General features: G+C 39.5%; 1 protein-coding gene across 1 annotated transcript in view; it reads left to right on the top strand.

Moving 5' to 3' along the window:
- Nucleotides 1-20433, top strand: part of zfpm1 (zinc finger protein, FOG family member 1) — a 109113-nt gene that overhangs the window by 75616 nt on the left and 13064 nt on the right. The window contains exon 4 of the mRNA XM_026312416.2: nucleotides 7189-7322. Within this exon, the coding sequence (XP_026168201.1) occupies nucleotides 7189-7322 (134 nt within the window). The remainder of the gene's footprint in view (nucleotides 1-7188; nucleotides 7323-20433) is intronic.

Here is a 20433-nt window from a genome sequence, read left to right as displayed (position 1 = left end):
GTAAACACAGATTCCTGTGCTGTCTAACATAAAGAGAGGGTATTATACAGTATTTGTCCTATGTTTCCCATGAGGACTAGAGAGAGAATGGAAGTGAGATGTTGGTATTTGTCATTCAGCAGAGGTTAAACCCCACCTATTAGCATGGGGTCGGAGTAGCACACAGATAAAGATTTCCTGTTGTGTGGTGTCAAAAAATCAATAGCTCCGCTGCGATGTGCTCATTTGATATCAACAATAGTCTTTTTAAAAATCAATTAGGCCGAATAGAGAACATCAGGGTTGGATTACACCTTTCTTTTCTTCCCCCTTATTTCACATTGATACCCAATCAGGCAGATTATTTATTGAGGATGCTCATTCTTACTGAATGACCAAGTATAATGTCCTTATGCATGTTTTTTGCAAATGTGATTGTATCCCAAGCTTGGCTAGACCTACACATTTAACATTTAAACCATAACAATATTTAGAGACTGACATCAGAAACGTAAAGGTGATTAAGAATGTACCTCAAAAGCAGATACCCTTGTGGTCTCATGTTGATTTGGTGCAACTCAGTGTGCATCTGTAACTTCCAAACTGACATGGTCTTTATTATGTTTTTGTGAATAGTTCAGAACTAAAATACATCCAGAAGTACAAATCAGTGAAAAGCAGGAAACCCCCACAATTAATCGGCTTAATATTTTTTCTTATTAAATAATAAATCATTGGAATTATTAGCCATTTTATTTATTTTTGTCAATTAATGGATTACTGCAGAGAAAATCAGAGGCTTATAAGAAATGATTTTTACTACTAAAAACCTCATGTATTTATTGCTATATTCAAGTTTTATTTCTTCTCATTCCTCTAACAAGACCTATTATCCTTCATCGCTGTTCTATAATGTGCAGCACAGTTACTTCCATGTGGACCTCCAAATATTGTCACAGTTTCACTCCTTGTGACAAGTGGCAACTGGATCCTTCTAAAAAGTTGAGCCTTTTCATAGACAATAGCTGAACTGGAATAGAAACAAACTTATGAAGAGTGTTAATAAACTCTGGCAGCTTCCTAACCGACCTACTGTTGGATAAAGATAAAAAAGCCTTTCCTTTGAGTAAGGTTACAGTTGTGTATTCCCAAAGTTGTGGACAGTTTGTACTATGCATCATCTATTAATAGTATAGCATATCAGTAAAGATACCAGCCCATCTGCCAGTTTAATACATTTTTCTTCCAAGTTGGCTTCACCTGGCAATGCAACGATTTATCTAATTAAGTAGAGAATGTACCATGTTAGTTGCATTTATTATTTCCAATAAAGCTGCATGTTAGGTCGAAATCTTAAATCGTTTATTTAATTTATTTATTCTGTGTAGGCTATCTATGGTCATATTTATGAAATCCTTAGCAATGTTGATGATGGCTTAAAATTTGTGTCACTACCATTAAAATCTTTATTATATTCTTGAAATCTTCAGTTTTTTAAATACAGTATTTTCTGGACTGTAAGTCACACCAGAGTATAAGTTGCTTTTACCAATCCCCACAATTAATCGGGGATTAGTTGGTTCGGTGTGTAAATTGCATTTCTAATTATACAAGTTGTAGTCTAGGGCTGCGACAATAGAATGACGTCATTTTGTCGTTTGTTCTCAACAGAGGAGTGAAAAAAGTGCAGCATATAGCAGGGCTGCCAACTTTTGAAAAAACCATGGAGTAAGATTTGATGGGGCCAACCAAAAGTTTACCACATACATTTTTTTTGTTTTGCCGATTCACCATCATACCATATAGCAAAAACATTTTTATTCCTTTACTGTACATCACAGTTTTTCAATGTAGGGTCCTTGAGTTACTACAGGTTTGTAACACTGAGTGTGCACAAACTTAACCAAAGAACTGGTAAGGGTCAAATTAGCCAACTGGTAAGGGTCGAGGCAGCCATCTGCCTCGACCGGTTGGGATGAGTGGATAGAGGAGAGAGAAAAGAACAGCAACAATAAACAACAAATAGACACTGCAGGTTGGTGGGGTCAGTAACTGCACATCAGCAATATGCTGTTGCTGTCCAGGACCAGGGACACCTTCAGTGGTGGAATATACATGTGAGGGGGGAGGAGAGGAGGAGAGGAGGGTGGGGAAGGGAGGGGAGGGTTAGGGTAGGGTAGCTCTGTCCACCGATGGTACTCGGGCAGTCTAGACCTATAGCAGCATAACTAAGGGTTGGTTCAGGGTTACCTGAAGCCAGCCCTAACTACATGCTTTGTCAAAAAGGAAGGTTTTAAGTCTAGCCTTAAAAGTACAGAGAGTGTCTGCCTCCTGAACCCAGACTGGAAGCCCCCCCACTAGTACCAGTAACAATATGCTACACCATTCTCATTTGTGTTCTCAGTTATTGCCAATTGCAAAACAGGCTTGATTCACACACGCTGCTTTTCTTCTGTCTCCTCTAACAATTAGTATCAAAACTAAGTATGTTTAAATTCCTTAGGTTGGGTCGGGTCAGGTCGGGCTCGAATTTTTAAAAAATATATTTTTGGGGATTAAGAGCTATCTTGTGTTAAAATAATATTTTCTGTCTAACTTTGTTCCACAGTAGTAAAAAAAGAAAATAATTAAATTTCCTGTTTATTATCTTTGTTGTGTTCTGTGTCTCAGCTAATGTAAGGCTTAGGAGTTCACTAGCCTGTAGATCAGCCAAAGTGAAGAAACTAATGCTAGCTCAAAATCTCAAGAAGTGCATTTGTATATTAATTGACAGTTGTGAGCTCTCACCCCGGACTTTGGCCTTCTCCGATCAGTGAGAGGCAGCACGGTGACGGAGTGGTTAGCACTTCACAACAAGAAGGGCCCGGGTTTGCAAACCATCAGGGACCTTTCTTGGTGGAGTTTGCATGTTCTCCCCGTGCTTGTGTGGGTTTACTCCGGGTATTCCAGTTTCCTCCCACAGTCCAAAAACATGTATGTCAGGTTGATTGGTGACTCCTATTCACCATCGGAGTGAGTGTGAAGTGTGTGTGGTTGTTTGTCTCTATGTGGCCCTGTGATGGACTGGTGACCTGGGTGTACCCCTGCCTTTCACCCAAAGAGAGCTGGGATAGGCTCCAGCAGATCCCGTGACCCTGGTTAGGAATAAGCAGGTATAGATGATGGATGGATGGATGGATGGATGGATGGATGATTGGTGAGAAGGACAAAGCTTGCTCACACACTTCAGAAGGGAATATCTGTACATTGCTGGCAAGATGTTCAATGACTCTCGGTCATGGGAGCCTTTGACATTACCGCTTCATTATGATATATTTTTGAGCATATTTGTATTAGACATAAATATTAGTTCAACTCAGCAAATTCACCAACGACACAAACAAGAAATGTAGTTATCTAAAAATTCTGTAAAATCATCAGTATTATCCTGTTCTCTTCTAACAGCAGTCTGCCACCTTCAGCTCTGTACTCCCCCTCTGTTATCCTCTCTGTCAACCCCTCACACCCTCCCGCAGCCCACATACACACTCAACAGTTAATTGCGTTAGTCATTTCATTAATGACAGACTGATTGCCTTATTGTGTTGGCTTGTCGAAGAGGTCTGGACGCCCCAGTGGCTGCTGAAGCGTCCGTATTGATAAGCTTTTGTGTGTGCATATGAATGTGTGTAGGTGGTGACAGGGAGTGTATAGATGCAGTGTGTTAACGTGTCATCTTGTTGACCTGTGAGTGTGTGTGTGTGTGTGTGTGTGTGTGTGTGTAAGAGAGAGAGAGAAAGCTTGTAAGCTAGTGTGTGTCAGAGCTAAATGAATGAGGCAGTGTGGATACTGTGGAGCTGGTTGATATTGATAACAGGTCCATCCAGCCTTGTGTTATTGGGAATGGGACAGAAAGGCTGACAGAAGGAATGGTGTGCGTGTGTGTGTGCATGCTATATATATAGAAATATATATATATATATATATATATATATATTTCTATATATATAGCATGCACACACACACGCACACCATTCCTTATATATATATATATATATATATATATATATATATATATATATATATATATAGGGAATTTATATATATATATATATATAAATAAAAATTCCCTTCTCACTCCTACCGGTGGTGTGTGTCTTCCCCTAATCTCGGGTCCTGGAGTGTTGAAGCCACTCTCCTAGTTTGGTCTGTGTTTACAGCCCTGAGGGTGGACTACTGTTGCCTTCACCTTCCACATCCTTTCTAGCTCTTCATTCAGCCCTTGGTATTTCTCAAGCTTCTCATGTTCTTTCTTTCTAATGTTGCTATCACTTAGGACATCTACCACTACGGCTTTCTTCTGCTGTTTGTCCACCACCACTAGTGTGGTCAGGTGATACATATAGGAACTCTTACCGCTTAGCCAATGCAGGGATATTAATAAGGAGCACCAGGTTATTATTCAGGTTATTATTCAGGTCTGTGTTGGGCAGGAGGGATAATTAACACGGATTAGGATTGTTGGAGGCCTCATGCTACCTCAGTGAGCACAGCTAACCTGCTGGGATTAGCAAGTAGAAATAATTAGCAGAGGTGCAGTGATAGCGCTTTCTCTCTACCCATATGAAAAGGCACTACTTAATTTACATAATGTACAGTTTTAGCTGTGTTAATTTAGTGATTAATAATAATAATATTCAATAATAATATATGAAAATCTACTGTTTACTATATAGTTTGGATGTCACTTAAAAAAACAAGGCTGATGCAAGTTGCTAATTATCAATAAATAAATAGTAGTAAAAGTTACTAAATTCACCACAAAAAAATATATAAAGTAAAAATCGTAAACGTGAAATTAAAAATATTACATTATTATTACATTAAGCCACATCTACCTCAGCTGTGCTATTCAAGCAAATTCCATGATGTATCATTTACTTGTGTTCAGTTAATTATGTGATGCCCTGTCCTCTGAAGGTTTTTCACAGGAGGTTGATACACTGATTCACACTGTATTTTGCCAAAATTGCATAAATAATTTACATCCCATAGCCTGTAATCAAGAGGTTAGTTTCTTTTGCAACTTCAATTTTATATTTCAGCTTTTATATATCTCATGCACACCTCAGAATACTCTAAGAAAATATTTTGATATTTAGGTTAGTGTTAGTCACAAAAACCCAATTAATTTACCTACTTGCATGAAACATGTTGTGAAAGGTTTAGAATAACTAGTGGTCAGCCATAATACCTGACAAATGAAATGCATGTGTCAGACTTGTTTATAAGTTAATATCTGTGTAGGCTCTCTATGGTCAAATCCTTAAACTGTTTCACAATGAGGGTCAATGGAACTGGTCAGGCTGATAAGAGTCCCATGTGGTGAGGATTGGCCAATGGCACAGAGGCAGACTGGACATTGATGGAGTGCTAAGATAAGAAGGGTCAGCATGGCCAAACTGAGGTCCCATAGGATGATAAGAAATTTGCAGGACAGACTGAACTTCAGACTTCTAGCCAGCAGGTTAGGCTGTCTGAGGAATTGGGTCGGTGCTTAACCATTGACTGATATCGAATGCTGACCCTACTGAAACCTGGAACACTCCTGTGCAGTCCTGAACAGAATCTAACAGCTATCGTGGCAGGAGGCCAGATCCCAACAACCCAGATGAATCTTAAATTATTTCATTAATTCTGCCAAAAAACTGTGGCTAGGTTTTCATCAAACTCAAGCTTCATCCAAAATTTGAGTCATTCAATAAAAAATTCAGCCCAACATGACCCAGCAGCTCCTGTTGCATCTATGATCTGTGTCATGCTGTCATGTGTACCAAGAGAATGAAGTACAGCTGATTACACTGTGACATAAGCAAGATGTACAGCAAGCTGTATTTTTCTGAGTTATCCCAATACAACAGATATATTCAGTCAACAGGTTCCATACACCATGGTCATTGTGTTTTTCATTATACTGTTCTGATTGTCATTGCAAAAGGCATACTACTTCCTGTGCAACTATGCCACAAGTCTTTCAGACAAAAAAAAAACAAGCTGCTTTTAGCTTCTAGGCACTTGTTTTCATTAAGTTAATGTCTACTTTTCATTTCCCTGCATCCTTCCTAATTTCTTCCATCAAACCACGCTTCTTCCTGCTCCCCTTTCCCCTCTTCTTCCCCCCATAACCCCAGCCCCACCACCACTATCACCACCTCCTCCATCCCCCTACCGGCTGTGGGAAAGCCATTTTATCAGCGTCTGTCCGTTGTTCTCTGGTGGGGATAGATACAGAGAAGATAGATGAGTGTTTTGACATGGAGAGTGTTAGACAAACACTCTTATCGGGCCCGCCACTTTAGACCGACCCCCGAAACAGTCGCCTGAACCATGGACGAGATGGGGAGGGGAGGGTGGTGGTAGGGGAGGATGGAAGGTTCTGTATGTGTTTTGATCAGTGAGAGAGGTCCTGTAGAAGAAGAAGACCCCGAGGTATGCTCACGTTATTGAAGCAGTTGGCATTAATCCCATCCAATCAGTTGCTGGAGTTCTCACTGCAACTCTCTCTTGTGTTGTTGAAACTTGTTCATATATCCTGAGATGTGCAGACTTCTCTAAACTACAGACCGCTGCTCCTCCTACACTCAGAGCTGTCTTAAGTTTTTAAATAGATGGATCAGTCCTCCATCCTTCCTGGCTATCTGGCTCTATCTGGGCTGCACCAGGCTCAGACCACAGCTGTCATTGCCATCCTTCTACAGTTATCACTTTGAGAAAGTACACAAGAAGTTTCCCTTGTTGTTAAGCAGCCAGGACAGAAAGTGCTCAGCTTGAATTAAACTCCCTCTGCTGTTGACCTTTTGGCAGTTCTTGCTGTGTGGTTGGAGCAGCTGCAAGGGTTCACATGAAGTTCAAGCCACATGCTGCTTTTGCTAATTGTCTTTTTTATTATATATATTTTTTATCCTGTCTTGTGATCTTCAGTATGCACTGCATCATGTGTCAACCACTAGTGATTTTTTTTTTTCTGAAGCTGATATTTTGTTTCATATTTCTACCTATTCTCAGAATAACACAGAAAGTTGTCATAAAGGTTTTTCTAGAAAAAAATTATTCATTTATATCATATTTACCACTAATGAGACTCCCTGGATGTGACCAGGTGTTTAATTATAAGGTCAATAATCCCGCCATCCCCTCATCCCCCACTCCCCAAATCTCCACTACCCCCAGATGACCTGGAGTTAAGGGACGAAGGTGGAGACAGCAGAGTTGTAGCTGCCAGGGAACTCCAGCCCGGCACAACATGGGGCCCCTACCCAGGAGTCCTCCAATCAGAGGGAAGCACAGATGATCGGGAGACAGAGGTAAGAGTTCCTTTGCAATTACTGCTATTGTGGATTCATTTTCATGGAGGAGGTCTAAAATTGAAATTATGTGCAGCAATCTAAAATAACATCAGTGAATCATAAGTGTGATAAATCCCTATTTGTGTGCCTGAATTTGAGATGTTTGTCTATGTTCCTGCCTTCTCTTACATTGCAGTTCACCTGCAGTGAGCCTAGAAGAAAACTGCAAAGATCTTGTCCTTTTAAAATTTAGTATGTATTTAGTGAGGGTGAAGAGACAATGATCTTGAAGTTCATTCTGGAATTCAGTTTAACAATAGTTAACAACACTGTACAGTAGCTGCAAAAAATACATTAATCCAAACAGTGACTAGCTTTTACTGCTGTCACTTATTTTTTAAAAAAAAACAACTTTACAAATCCATTAATATGGTAACTAGCTTGCTTTGAAGTAGTACTCAGTAAGTCAAGAAAAGAAAAGTATCCAATATTCTCTGCTTACAGCCTTTGAGATGCATTACTGCTGTCACTGTAATTCAATATCTCTGTGTTTTCATCATCGTGGGCATAGTTATAAAAACCTGGTAATGAAAATAGTTCCCATTTTTAGCCCCCCTTCTTTTCACTGTTCCATGTTACTATTGACAGGTTAAGAATCACAGAGATTGAATGCAAGTTCACCCAATGACATGTTTTATCACACATGGGGTCAGACTTGCTTATCTAATACAGATCTAATACAGTATACTCCATATCAAACTGTAACCAGTAAAAATAAAACGTTGTTTTGCCTTTTCTGTAAATATCTAAGTTACAATTGTATGCTATGTGACAGTACAGAGACCTATAGCTATATAGATCCAGAACAGTGACAGTTAAACCTTGGCACTGAAAAATAAACTTTGGCACTGAAAACAAAATGGGGACTGAAAAATAAAACATTGGCACTGAAGCATCTTTACTGAAAAAAAATCTTTTTTTTTTTTTTTTTTTTTCAAGGGATGTTTTCTTTTTCAGTTTCAGATTTCTGTCAGTTTTTGTGGGGAGGTGAATGCTCTGAGGGGTGGGGTCCTACATATCCTGCATGTAATTTGCATATTAAGGAACAAATGGCATCGCTCATGCCTCACTGTCCACTTCATTTTGTAGCTTGGGTCATAGTGAGAATAACTATGCAGCCCTAATGGAAGACATACATGTGAACTCTTGAGCCATATCCTGCAGTACACCTCTTGTATATTAACACTGAGGTGAGAGTACTGTAAGCCATGTATAACTGCTGCATGATCAAAAGTCAGAGGTCGGATGGTTGGATAAGAGAGACAATGCATAAACACCTTATCACATATGTGTTGTGAAGCGAAAACAGCTGCGTGTATCTTGATGTGTGTGTGAGTGTGTGTTCCTTGGGAACTGTGTGTGGGACCGGATGGAGTCCTATCAGAGGATGGGTTTGTGCATCATGTGCAAGTCCATCTAATCATATGATACTGATGCTGGGAGAGGCTTCCTGGCATGAAGCACAAACTCGGACAAGCACACATGCAGGGTCATTCACACACATGGTCATGCTTACTTAAATGCTGCAGTTGATCTTTCTTGCTGTATTTGGTTAGCTCGTTTTAATAAAGTTTTTGACTTTTTTTTTTGGCTTGACCTGCCAAATTTTAGTCAAGGTCAGTTTAACCAGTCCCCAACTGAGTCTAAACCAGTTCATAGCTAGTTCACAAAAAGTCCACCCAGTTGAAATAAGGCCAGATGGCATTCATAACACACAACAGGACCCATCAATACTCTCTCCTCTTCTCTTTTGTCCCATCCGCTCCCCTCTTCTTCAAGCACTCTCCACACTCTTGCTCCAACTTCATTCCTCTCCTCTCCTCTCCTCTCCTCTCCTATCCTGTTCTATCCTGTTCTATCCTCTCCACCCTTGTTCCTCTTCTCCCAGCCCTCCCCAGACGTCCGCCTGTCTTTTATCTTCACATGGCGCCATCCTCCTGGACAACAAGCCCCAGTGATTGATTCCTGCTTGATAGGCTCTCATTTCTAAGATTTCGTTTATTATCAGTGAGGTTCTGAGTGTACAGATAGATGTCTGTGTGTGTGTGTGTGTGTGTGTGTGTGTGTGTGCGCGCGCGCGCGTGTGTGTGTGTGCACGTGCGTGTGCGTGCGTGCGTGCAGGCACAAGCACTCAGTCACACACACACACACTAATTCACCCATCACCTTTCGTTCTTCCGCTCCCTTTCACTGGCTGTACTATCTTATTCCTTCTTTGAACTATCTGTTTCTCTTTATTTTAGCGTATTGCATTTATATAGAAAGCATCTCATTCTTACTCTAAATACCTGTTTTCTCATTTTATTTTCTGGCCCCCTCTTCTCCTCCTATCAACAATGAAGGAGTGAGGAGATGGAACTTTAGTATCTGCTGTAGATATTGACCATAATCTCACATTCCTCCTGTGTTTCTCCCCTGTCACTCCACATCCTCCCTTACTTTATCCATCCTTCCATGACTCCCTCTCTTGTGGGTCAGCAGGGGTCAGGGCTATCCTTAGTGTGCTGGAAAGCTGAATTCTGTTCCATTAAAGTTCAGCTGTCGCATTGCATTCCTTAATTACACTGGATGTACAAGAATATAAAAATAATATTCAGTGTCAAAACACTGTGTTAATTGAATATTAGTATTATTATTAGGATCTATATCCGAAAAGAAGTACTTGGCAAATCAGACATTTGACAGCACGCTAAGATACTAAGGCAGTTGTGGGTTAAACTGTCTTTACATTATGGGAAAAACACTGCCAAATACTTAAAACTGTATGTAGCATGAGGCGCTTTCAAACTGGAGGAACTTTTTCATCGTTCTTAGTAACTTTGGAAGCTTAATATATTTTCAAAAATTACTTTTAGTAGCGTAAAAAACAGCTTTTGCCATGGAAAAAAAAAAACACAAATGGACACCAAAGCCCCGACTGGTATAGACAGGACCAACATGCCTCTGATCTGAAGCCCTTTTGCTTGTCTTTTATTTTACTCATTTTAATAATGACAGCTTTTGTGTAAATTATAAATGCAAATAAGAATGGATGGCTAGAAACTCACCTAACGGAAAGCATAGCACAAATGTCCACTAATATTTTCAGGTGCCATCTGAATTTCTCTGCTTTTCAATTCATTAGCAATGAAAAACTATATGTCCATGCATACTTTTATCTTACAGAGATGTTAAAAACTGTTGTTTTTCATCAGTTGTTTTGTACACTAACACTCCAACCACCAGGGCTCTTTGTATAGCCTCCCTAAAACCACCAACAGGGTAGAATTTACCCATCACTGATCGCAATGGCAGTTGTATTCCGACTTATTATATAAAGAGAAAATGGGTAAACTATTCTAAATAGCGGCACAGTAACGAACAACACAAAATACCATTATAAGATCGCTATTGAATTAGACTGAATTTCTGACCTGTTTCTCTCAGCATAGTGTCTTCTGTAAAAAACCCACCATTGCCTAGCAACATAGCAAACATGAGCCGCAGTAATGAATGGCGCAAAAATGATGTAAATGGGGTAAATTTGACCCTGCTAGCAATTATAGGTAGAAATGCCTTTATTTTAATCTATTCTAAAGACTGAGGGGGTTGAGGGGGTTTATTTTATTGAAACATAGTAATGTACAATTTAAAACAGTTGCACTTAAATCTATCCCACATGGTGGTTTGGGTGTTAAATTGCAAACTTATTGTGATGCAGGCAATGTGTTTTTCAAAATACAGTATGTAAAGTAAGGGTAGAAGTGATATACAGCACATTTCTTTTAACTTCTCTTCTGACGATTAGACTCTCTCTCGATCATAAGAGTAAACATACTGTACAGTGCATCATTTCAGGTATTGGTCACTACAGAAGTCTCCCAGCGTTCTCAAATAGACAGTCCTGCCTCTTCCAGTATTGCCCCCTCTTTATTTTTCTCTCTACAAGTTTGTTCTTATTTGACCCAGACAGATAAGATATCAGTTTGAAACATGGCCTGCTCAGCAACACAGCAAGATGGGGAAGTACGTTGGCAGGTCAAGATGCAATGACTTCTCATGTTTGATTTGAAAAAATAGAGAATGATATCTTTTTGATTTTGTCTTAGCTTGGGTGTTAAAATAGGTAAGGGTGAGTCCTGAAAATGAGAGAGGAAAGCAAAGAGGGGAAGATGTCATCCAGTCCTCACTCTCCCTCCAACAGATCTCCTTCACAAGATTAGCGGTGTGTTAACTGGCCTGTGTCATATGAAAATCCTGTCATTTGCATCTCTTGAGAAAAAGCCGTAAAACCATTTATCTATTTAAATATATTCTGGTTTATATGGCTGTTGGACTTTATAACAGGGTATAAAAATGTTTGCTGATCAACTGATCAGCCGGCTGCTGGTTCCTCACAGTTTTTGGTTGAGTGAACAACAGGTCCTCCTTGGTGAGCTTTCCATGGCAACCCAGAAGCAAGCATGCCACTGCTGTTATTCTGATTGGATCGCACTTAAGAAATCTGATATTACATCTCCTCTCCTTCTGATTGGATCCTGCTTTAATTAACTGATAATGAAAATGCATATGATTGGATCGAAGTTGCTGAATTGTTATGACGTTTCAGATTAAATGAAACTGCAAACCTACAGATTGTTCCATCTGTTGAATGTTTTTAAAGGACACATGCTCAGAGTGAAATCTTCATACTGTATCACAGGAGAAATTCCACTTAGAACATTGTCCTTACTGTTCTCCCTCCATCAACAGCACCCAGCAGCTCACCCAACCCGAATCCTGTCTTTCGTGGAAAGGCAGCCTAAAGGCATGATCCTAGAAGGAGCAGAGTAGGGGAGTTCAAAGCGTTATCACCAACCGAACGTCTTTTCATCATGTTTTAGAAACAAGCGTTCGCACTAATCCCCCAATAATCTCTCCAGGAGAACTGGGGCGATAAGGCGTGCCACCCACGGCTTTTCAAACACTTTTTGGGTAGTCTCTTCTCACTCTCTATCTCTCCTCCGTTCTACCTTCTTTACTCTCCTCCTGACTTCTTCCTTCCCTCATTCCACTGGAAAGGACAAGTGAAGGTGATCATCGTCTCCTTATTCTCCCTCAAAATATATATTTTTTTGCGTTGACTGTTTACAACTAGATTGTGATCTTTATATTTTATCTGGATTCATCAATAGTGTTTCTATCCCTCTCTGTTTCTTCCTCTTCTCCACCCATCAAATTAGAATGTTAATTAAAATGGTGCTCATACAGAAGATGACAAATCAATGATTACATGAGTGTTGAGACACCTTCTGAAATGCCCCCCAGAAGAATGCAAAATATAGAGAATATTCATGAAAATGAACTAGAGAGCAAGAATAAGAGTTTCTATGGTTAAAGACAGTGAATTAAAACAAAAAACAGTAAGATCTAATGGGCTGTGGTAGCTACCACAGCAATATCATGGGTCAGAGGTGTGTGTTTAAATATTATTTGGCAGAAGCGTCGTTCACATTGCAAATATTTAATATAATTTAATTCATTTCTTCTTTGTTTTCAACATTTTGGTTTATCAAGGCAGGTGTGGAACTAACTGAATCATACTCAGCCCCTTGAGCCCTGCCACACCCTACCCTATGTACAGGGTACACTATGTGCTTGCATAGGCAGCACGTACTGTAGGATAAATTGGATAATGCATTGTTAATGTTATGTTTGTCTTCTATAAGTTAAGTCATTTAAATGATTTACTCTATATAGTGACTGAACAAAAACTGACTGAACAAGCCTCTGTGCCATCCCTGTGGCACCAGAAACTGAATAGAAATGTCTGGCTGTGAAGTGAACAGTCCTTTGCAGCTGTATAATGTGCTATCCGTCAAATAAACATGCTTGGAATCCCTGAACTACTTGATTCTTAGAGTGATCCCTCTTTTATTGATTGTGCCACTTCAAAATGTATTGCATTAGAAAACTAAAGATGCTGGAACTGACATTTCAAAAGATGGAGTCAAGGTCTCTTGCAACAGTATTTTTGGGCCAGACCATCTTCATCCCTTTAGTGATAGATGTATTTCCTCAAAATTTCGGCCCCATGTATCATTGCCTTGCTCACTACTAGATTTTTTTTCTATGGTGACTCAATCAGTGTGCTCCATATAGGCTACCATTACCTTCACCTGTTGTGTGACTTACCTATGTCAAAACAGTAGCTGTCTGTCAATCTGGCCAGGACAGAAGAGCCTATCACTCTGAAGAGGAAGAGAAGAGGAATGGCTGTAGAGAAGAGAGTGAAAAATCAGATAAAATACTGATAGACAGTAATGCAGCCAGCTTACCCAGGGAGGAAGAGGAAGAAAACAGACCTGAAGAGAAAAGAAGGGAAGGTACATCGAATTGAACAAAAGACAAAGGAGAGGGAAAGAAAACTGGGAGAGATGTGAAGCAAACACGGCTGAGGAGGGTTAAAGGAGACAAAGGGAAGAGGTGTTCATCAGTCAGTGGCAATGACTGGCTGGTATCTGCATCTCCCTGTCATCTGTGCTCGCTTCTGCAGGGTGGAGGAGGAAGGAAAGAAGAGGAGGTGTAAGAGAGGAGAAGAAAAAACCTCTATCCTCTCTATCTCTGAGCCTCATCTCTGGCAGTTCAGGAGCCTGCTTTCCAAGAGTGCCTCATTTTCAAATCTCTTATCTCGGCCCCTGTTTTAAGTATCGCAGTTTTTTATTTTTACATCTAATTTGCATGCAGCTCATCAAACCTGGCTCCCTCTATCCCCCTCCCCCCTAAAATTCTTCTTAGAGGTGTGCAACGATATGTGGGGATGTGCATAAGCATGCCTACAAAGTTTTCACACTACTGCTGAGCCTTAGCCATGTAACAGAATACACAGTGCAAAAAAGTACCTTGTGTTTTTGTTGAATGTTAAAAAATGCTTTGCATGAGTGCAGTAGGAGTAAAAATGTGTGTTTGTGTGAGAGCGGCGGATGAGAGTAGGTTTCTGATTTTTATCTGCCTTCCTTTTCTTCTTTGTATTTTTGGAGGATTCACACAGTGACCTCTTTGTTTGGGACAGTGAGTACAACCCTCCAACCCCCTGGATCGGGGAAGGAACCATTTCCTGTAGCTGAGAGATAGAACGAGAGACAGGGAGAGAAAAGAAGGAGAGATAGGAGGGACACGCAGAGAGAAGGGTAGGAATGAGAGTTGGAGGGAGGAAGAGAATCGTAGATTAAGAAAGAAAAAAAGTGGTGTACAAAAGGAATGAGACACTGCACAAGATGCAGCGAAAGGGGAGAAGGGAGGAAAAGGGTTGTTTGGATAAATGAATGGATGATTTTGAGAGAGAAGTGAATGAATGATGGTTTAAAAGGTCAGGAGAGCAGTAGACTGGGTTATTAAATATATTGCTAGAAGAGCACAAAACATTTGAAACAATGTAAGAAAGGATTTTTAGAGAAACATTTTTTGAGAACATGTAAAATCTGTACAAATATTACAAATATATTTTTTTACAAGATGAAACCTCTTTGAAACATTAGGTAATGCTGATTGTATCAATTGTATTAATATTTTTTGGATTTATAATCTATTAATTAATTTAATGTTTATTTTATAATTTTATAAATTCTCTAAAATGCTTGCTGCGATTTTTCAAATACCAAGGTGCTTCACGATGCTTTTGTCTGAACATTATTGTAACACCAAAGATGTTCAGACTACATACAGATACAGTGACAGAAAATCTGCCTCACATGTAATCCTTATGTGTGAAAATGAAACCGCTCAGTGTATTTGCTTGGTACTGACTAGATGACTCATTAAAAATTTCCCCCACTGAATTTGTGGTCAGCCGACTAGAGCTCTATCGACACATTGACAGGGTTGATGATATTGGATGATATTAGCTTATTCAAAGCTCTTGCAAACTGTCACTTTTATTGTGAATTCCTTATCTCCACTGCAACTGGTGTACTCTGGTAAATAATTAGCAGCTGTATCTCTCTGATAACTCTGTACTGAAGTCAAAAATCCACCTAAAATCAGTCCCTTTATTTGTTCTCAAGTAGTGAAACACAAAACACACAGGTTCCTACTGACATATGCTTAAAAAACCAAGAACTTTTACTGTAAGATAACATGACATAGACAAGTTTGTGAGAGGACTCCTAGCTAATATAATGCTACAACACAGGATGAGCCTTCACCAACTCGAATACAAGAAAATATGACAAGGTATAGATCACCCTCAGCTTTACCAGTACAATAGTGGGTAAGGAGAGAGCATAGTGTGTTGTGTGTCTGACAATACTAATTTTAATTTGATAGTTTGAACCAGAACAAATTAAGATGGCATAAATGTATTTTGTTTTGTTCAGTAAGTTTCAGTTTTGTGTGAATTATGTTAAAAATAAACATTCTTACCTAAAAAGTCTAATGTCCCATTCAGTGCACTTTTTCTTATATAATAATATATTAACAACAACTGTCTTGGTGCTGGGTGTGCTGTATCTGTAGCAGAGTACTAAAAGCTATCAAATACTAAAAGTTCACATTTAATGTCCAGTCAGATTTATTATTTAAATTTAATCAAATAGTTTTTGTTTCAAAACAATTTCAGACTGTTTTATTTACAACATTCTTCAATGGCTGCGTGTGATAAGACAACATGTAACATTTGTGAAACATGTCTTAGGATTAGGGGTATAAAGCCAAACCTACATGAGAGATGAAAAAAACCTTTCCAAAAATTAAAATGTGTGTACCTCATGTTGTGGAACTCAGTAAGATAACTGGAAACTAAAATATTATGACATTGACAAAGAAACTGTGTTTAATGTGGTTTGTACTCCAGTGTAGTAGCTTTTGTTAAAATTAAACAGTTTTATCAATCCAGCTTTCCTCCTGATGTGCATGTTTTACATGTTGGCACATCTTAAGATTGTTCTGCTCAGATCATTATAGAGCAGTGTAAACCGTATTAGACCATCATGAAACAGTATACACCACTGAGACATAGATGGGTTAGATGTGCCAGTAATGATTTGCATATACAAACATTCCCCCAGTGGTAACAGTAAAACTGTGATCGGTGACAGCTGTAGAGACAAATCCATCCATTTTCCATCCATTTCCCCATGACCCTTAACCAGGATCACAGGGATCTGTTGGAGCCTATCCCAGCTCTCTTTCAGGTAGAAGGCAGGGGTACACCCTGGACAGGTCACCAGTCCATCACAGGGCCATATATAGACACACAAAGACAAACAACCTCACACACTCACTCCTATGGACAATTTAGAGTCACCAATCAACCTGACATACATGTTTTTGGACTGTGGGAGGAAACCAGATTACCCGGAGTAAACCTAGCGCGGGGAGAACATGCAAACTCCACACAGAAAGGCCAGGTTGCAAACCCACAACCTTCTTGCTGTGAGGCAACAGTGCCAACCACTCATCCACCATGTACAGACAAATCTCAATGTAAAATGTGGTCAGTTCAAGTTAAAGTTCTCGCCCTTGCAGTCACCATCATCATCACCACTGTTTGCCTCCCAAGAGAGTGATGGAGAGAGAGGGTGATAGAGAGGTTGAGTAAGGAGCCATTCTGGTACTGAATGAGGGAATGGAGGAAGAAAATGAAGAAATGAAATCATCCTGGCATCATTTGCATTCAAGTTTTATCGGTGTAGGTGGAGGGCATTTTTGGGCCTGATAAGGAGAGGGCATCGCAGGCTGTGCTGGAGGTGAAGGGAGACTGGTGGGGAGAGGTGTACGTGTATGTGTATGTGTGTCTGAACTGATTTTGTTAAAAGGGTCGCTCTGGAGTTTAGTTGGTGTGTGTTTGCACTGACACACACATTTGTGAATGTTACAGCAGCTATAGTGAGGACAGGTTGTGTATGTGTGTGTGGTGTGGGAGCAGGAGCGTGGGGTTAATATCAGACCAAATAATTAGATTCGCTATCGTCTCGGCGGCAGCAGCGTGGGGATCAGGCAGATTAAAGCTGGGCTCTGGACTGGTTAATATTCATGAGGGGAGCAGGGTCTGGACGAAGGGCTTAGACTCTAGCTCAAAGACTCTCTTCTGGCTGATGGGGCTTAAGGCAGCACTCTCCACCAACATGGAGATCTGCTAGGGAGGCCTGACATCCCACTGATAGATGAAAGGCCAGGTGGATAGTCATAGAGATATAAGAGGAAGACAGTGTACAAAGTGGTGTGCTTGGAAGTTTATGCACCTGCATGTATGTGGATTTAATGATCTTTAGTTGACCTTGGTGCTACGAAATGACAGGGGTGTGAGAGTTCAGAAGTATAAAAAATTCCCATGTTGTTGTCCTCCCTCTTTTTTTTTCACTTTCACACTTGTAGCCTCCCAACAATGGTCATTCTTAGACTCTTCTTGTAATACATTCATGATACATGACACATGAATACATTTTCATGTTGCAGCTCAGGAACCATCCATTATGAAATGACATTTAGGTTTTTTTTATGTTTTGTTCACTCAATGAGAGCAGACAGAGCAACACCCCTTCCAGTTGAGTGTGTCTATTAAAACAGTCTAGTGAAAGAATTGGGAGGTTATTAGCATTTGACAAATTATACAATTTCACATGCGCAAATCCATCCTTCCATCCACTATCTATACCTGCATATTATTATTTAGGGCCACAGGGATCTGCTGGAGCCTAACCCAGAACTCTTTGGGTGAATGGCAGGTGAACATCCTGGACAGATCACCAGTCACATGAGCAAATCATTATCACAATTATAGGACAGTATTAAGACACAAGGTTTGACATTTTGTTTTGCAGAACAACATCAAGTTGAGTTCCCCTGAATGTTGTTACATGTTTTCTATTATCTAGAAAGAGCCAAGAAGATTTTATAAGTTTCTTTTTTTTTTTTTTTTTTTTTTTTTGTTCTCTGGCTTGTAGTGTGACTTATGAAGCGAAGCAACTTAAATGTGTTAATTTACTGTCATTTTCTGAGTAGTGGCTAGCGTTAGATGGCACTTGAGACTCAATTGAAGATAATATTGTACGGCTGAAAAATTAAAAACATTTATGCTCAAGCTGAACTGTAACTCCTAGTGTAATACAAGTGAAAAATAAAGAGCTATACCGCAGACTTCAAAGTGCACATAATAAAATGTGTAGCTGAAACAAAGTTTGGAGTAAGTGTTTGCATCCAGGCAACCCGTGAGAAGAGGGGGACTGAACACACAGTGTTTTTGCTAAAAGCATTTAATATTCTGGTGTAACCTATAGTCCAGAAAATATGGTACTTTACCTGTACGCTGTAATTAAATGAACAGTCAGTGTTATTAATCTGGCACACCTATCAGACTTTAAGGTATGCAAAAACCTGATCTAGGTGCCTGTGGAGTTTCTAAACCTGACAGCAGACAGAATAAATCCAATAGGAACTCTTTAAATGAAAGAAACACTTACAGTAAATCTTTCATGATTAGAAGCAATGATTTGAACAATGAATATGCTGTGGACAGAAATGGTTGGGTGTAATTGCATGAATGTCAGCAGTGGCCTGAGCCTGACTTTTTTATGTATGTGGTTCATTCTCACATTTAAAGTATTACTTACTTTTGATAGAATCCTCTATTTGGCTGCTCCAAAAACCTGTCAGAACACCCCAGGTTGACTCTTTGTGTGTCCACACATGTTCTTCGGTGACTGTTTTCCACTTGATTCAATGAGATTGGCGCCAGACCAGGAAAAGTGAATAGGATTTTGATACCATCCAGTGGCCTCTCCGTTTTCCTTAACTCACCAAATCATCTGGCATTTGCATTCTCTACTGGCCTGGTTAATTACACACACACACACACACACACACACTGAAAGTCTGATCTGGCCCTGTATCCCTTTGATTCTCATTATCTTGTGAAGCTGTGTGGTGTGTTACGTGTGGAAAATAGCATGTTTTCCTTGTTGCAGGTTGACATTGTAGATTATCTGCTATTGCAGTTTGTACTTATGTAAGGATTTAGTTTTATGAGTTAAATCCTTGGCTTTTGCCTTCTAATGATAAATCTAGCAGCATCTCCTTTAAATTCAGCTGCCATCATGTGGTGGACAAACAGTTTGATTGACTGATAGATTTCCAAATGATCTCAGAGTTTTAACACACACAGCCTCTGTGTGCAGGCTCATGTATTTGCATGCTACTGTAGTTCCTGCTGTGTTTCCTGAATCCCAATGAGTCCACAGGCAGGCCCCCCTAAATAAAAATATTTTTCTTCTGTCCTTCAGAGTTCCTTTCTTCACATGTGATCCCAAGCTACACTTGGCTTCAGGGTCACTTTCTACTGAACGATGTTTGTTTATGAATGGGTCAATATGGGATTCAAATTATTTTTGGAGTGAAATTAGATCTTAAAATTGCTTTGAATATAACATTTCCCCTAGAAATCAGTCACTGTAGGATAGAAATACCAAAAGTCACTTATATGCCCTGTCATTCAATGAGGTTTTCTCTGGTCAGACATCAGATAGGAAAGTAAAGGGAAAATATGTGTGATTTATTTATTTATTTTTTTTTTTACAGCATCTGTGACCTTACAAAATGATGGATTAATAATAATACAATGGAATATTGTATATTATGTTTTTTTTTTGTCCTTGAGGACAGTAAGGATTTAACTTTACCATTAATAAAAATGTTTGATGTTGCTGTGGTCAGAGGGAAATTTGACTTTATAAATACTGACTTTTATTAATAGTATTCTTAATTCTGACATAAGAAACAATGGGATATCACACTCATGATGATTTAGAAATAGTTCTTTAATATTTTGGAATTTGAGAAAAGTGAGACTGTTATTAATATGTTTCTTTTTCTCTTGGTTTTGTGTGTGGGTGTGTGTGTCTGTGTGTGTTTTCCACTTGTGTGTCTCCCCATTGCCCTATCATAGTGAATTCCAAAGCCGTGGCCATGATGAATTAGTCTGAAACAAATTAGCAGTACTTAGAGCTCAGACGGCTCCAGCATTGGGTTACAAATTAAAACAAAAGCAGCCATATCTCCACATCAGCGCTAGTTACCCATGAAATACAATATGCTCTGCCTCAATCTTCAACGTACA

This window comes from Mastacembelus armatus, chromosome 6 (genome assembly GCF_900324485.2).
Source record: "Mastacembelus armatus chromosome 6, fMasArm1.2, whole genome shotgun sequence".
Classification (NCBI taxonomy): domain Eukaryota; kingdom Metazoa; phylum Chordata; class Actinopteri; order Synbranchiformes; family Mastacembelidae; genus Mastacembelus; species Mastacembelus armatus.
This window is presented reverse-complemented; position numbering and strand designations above follow the sequence as displayed.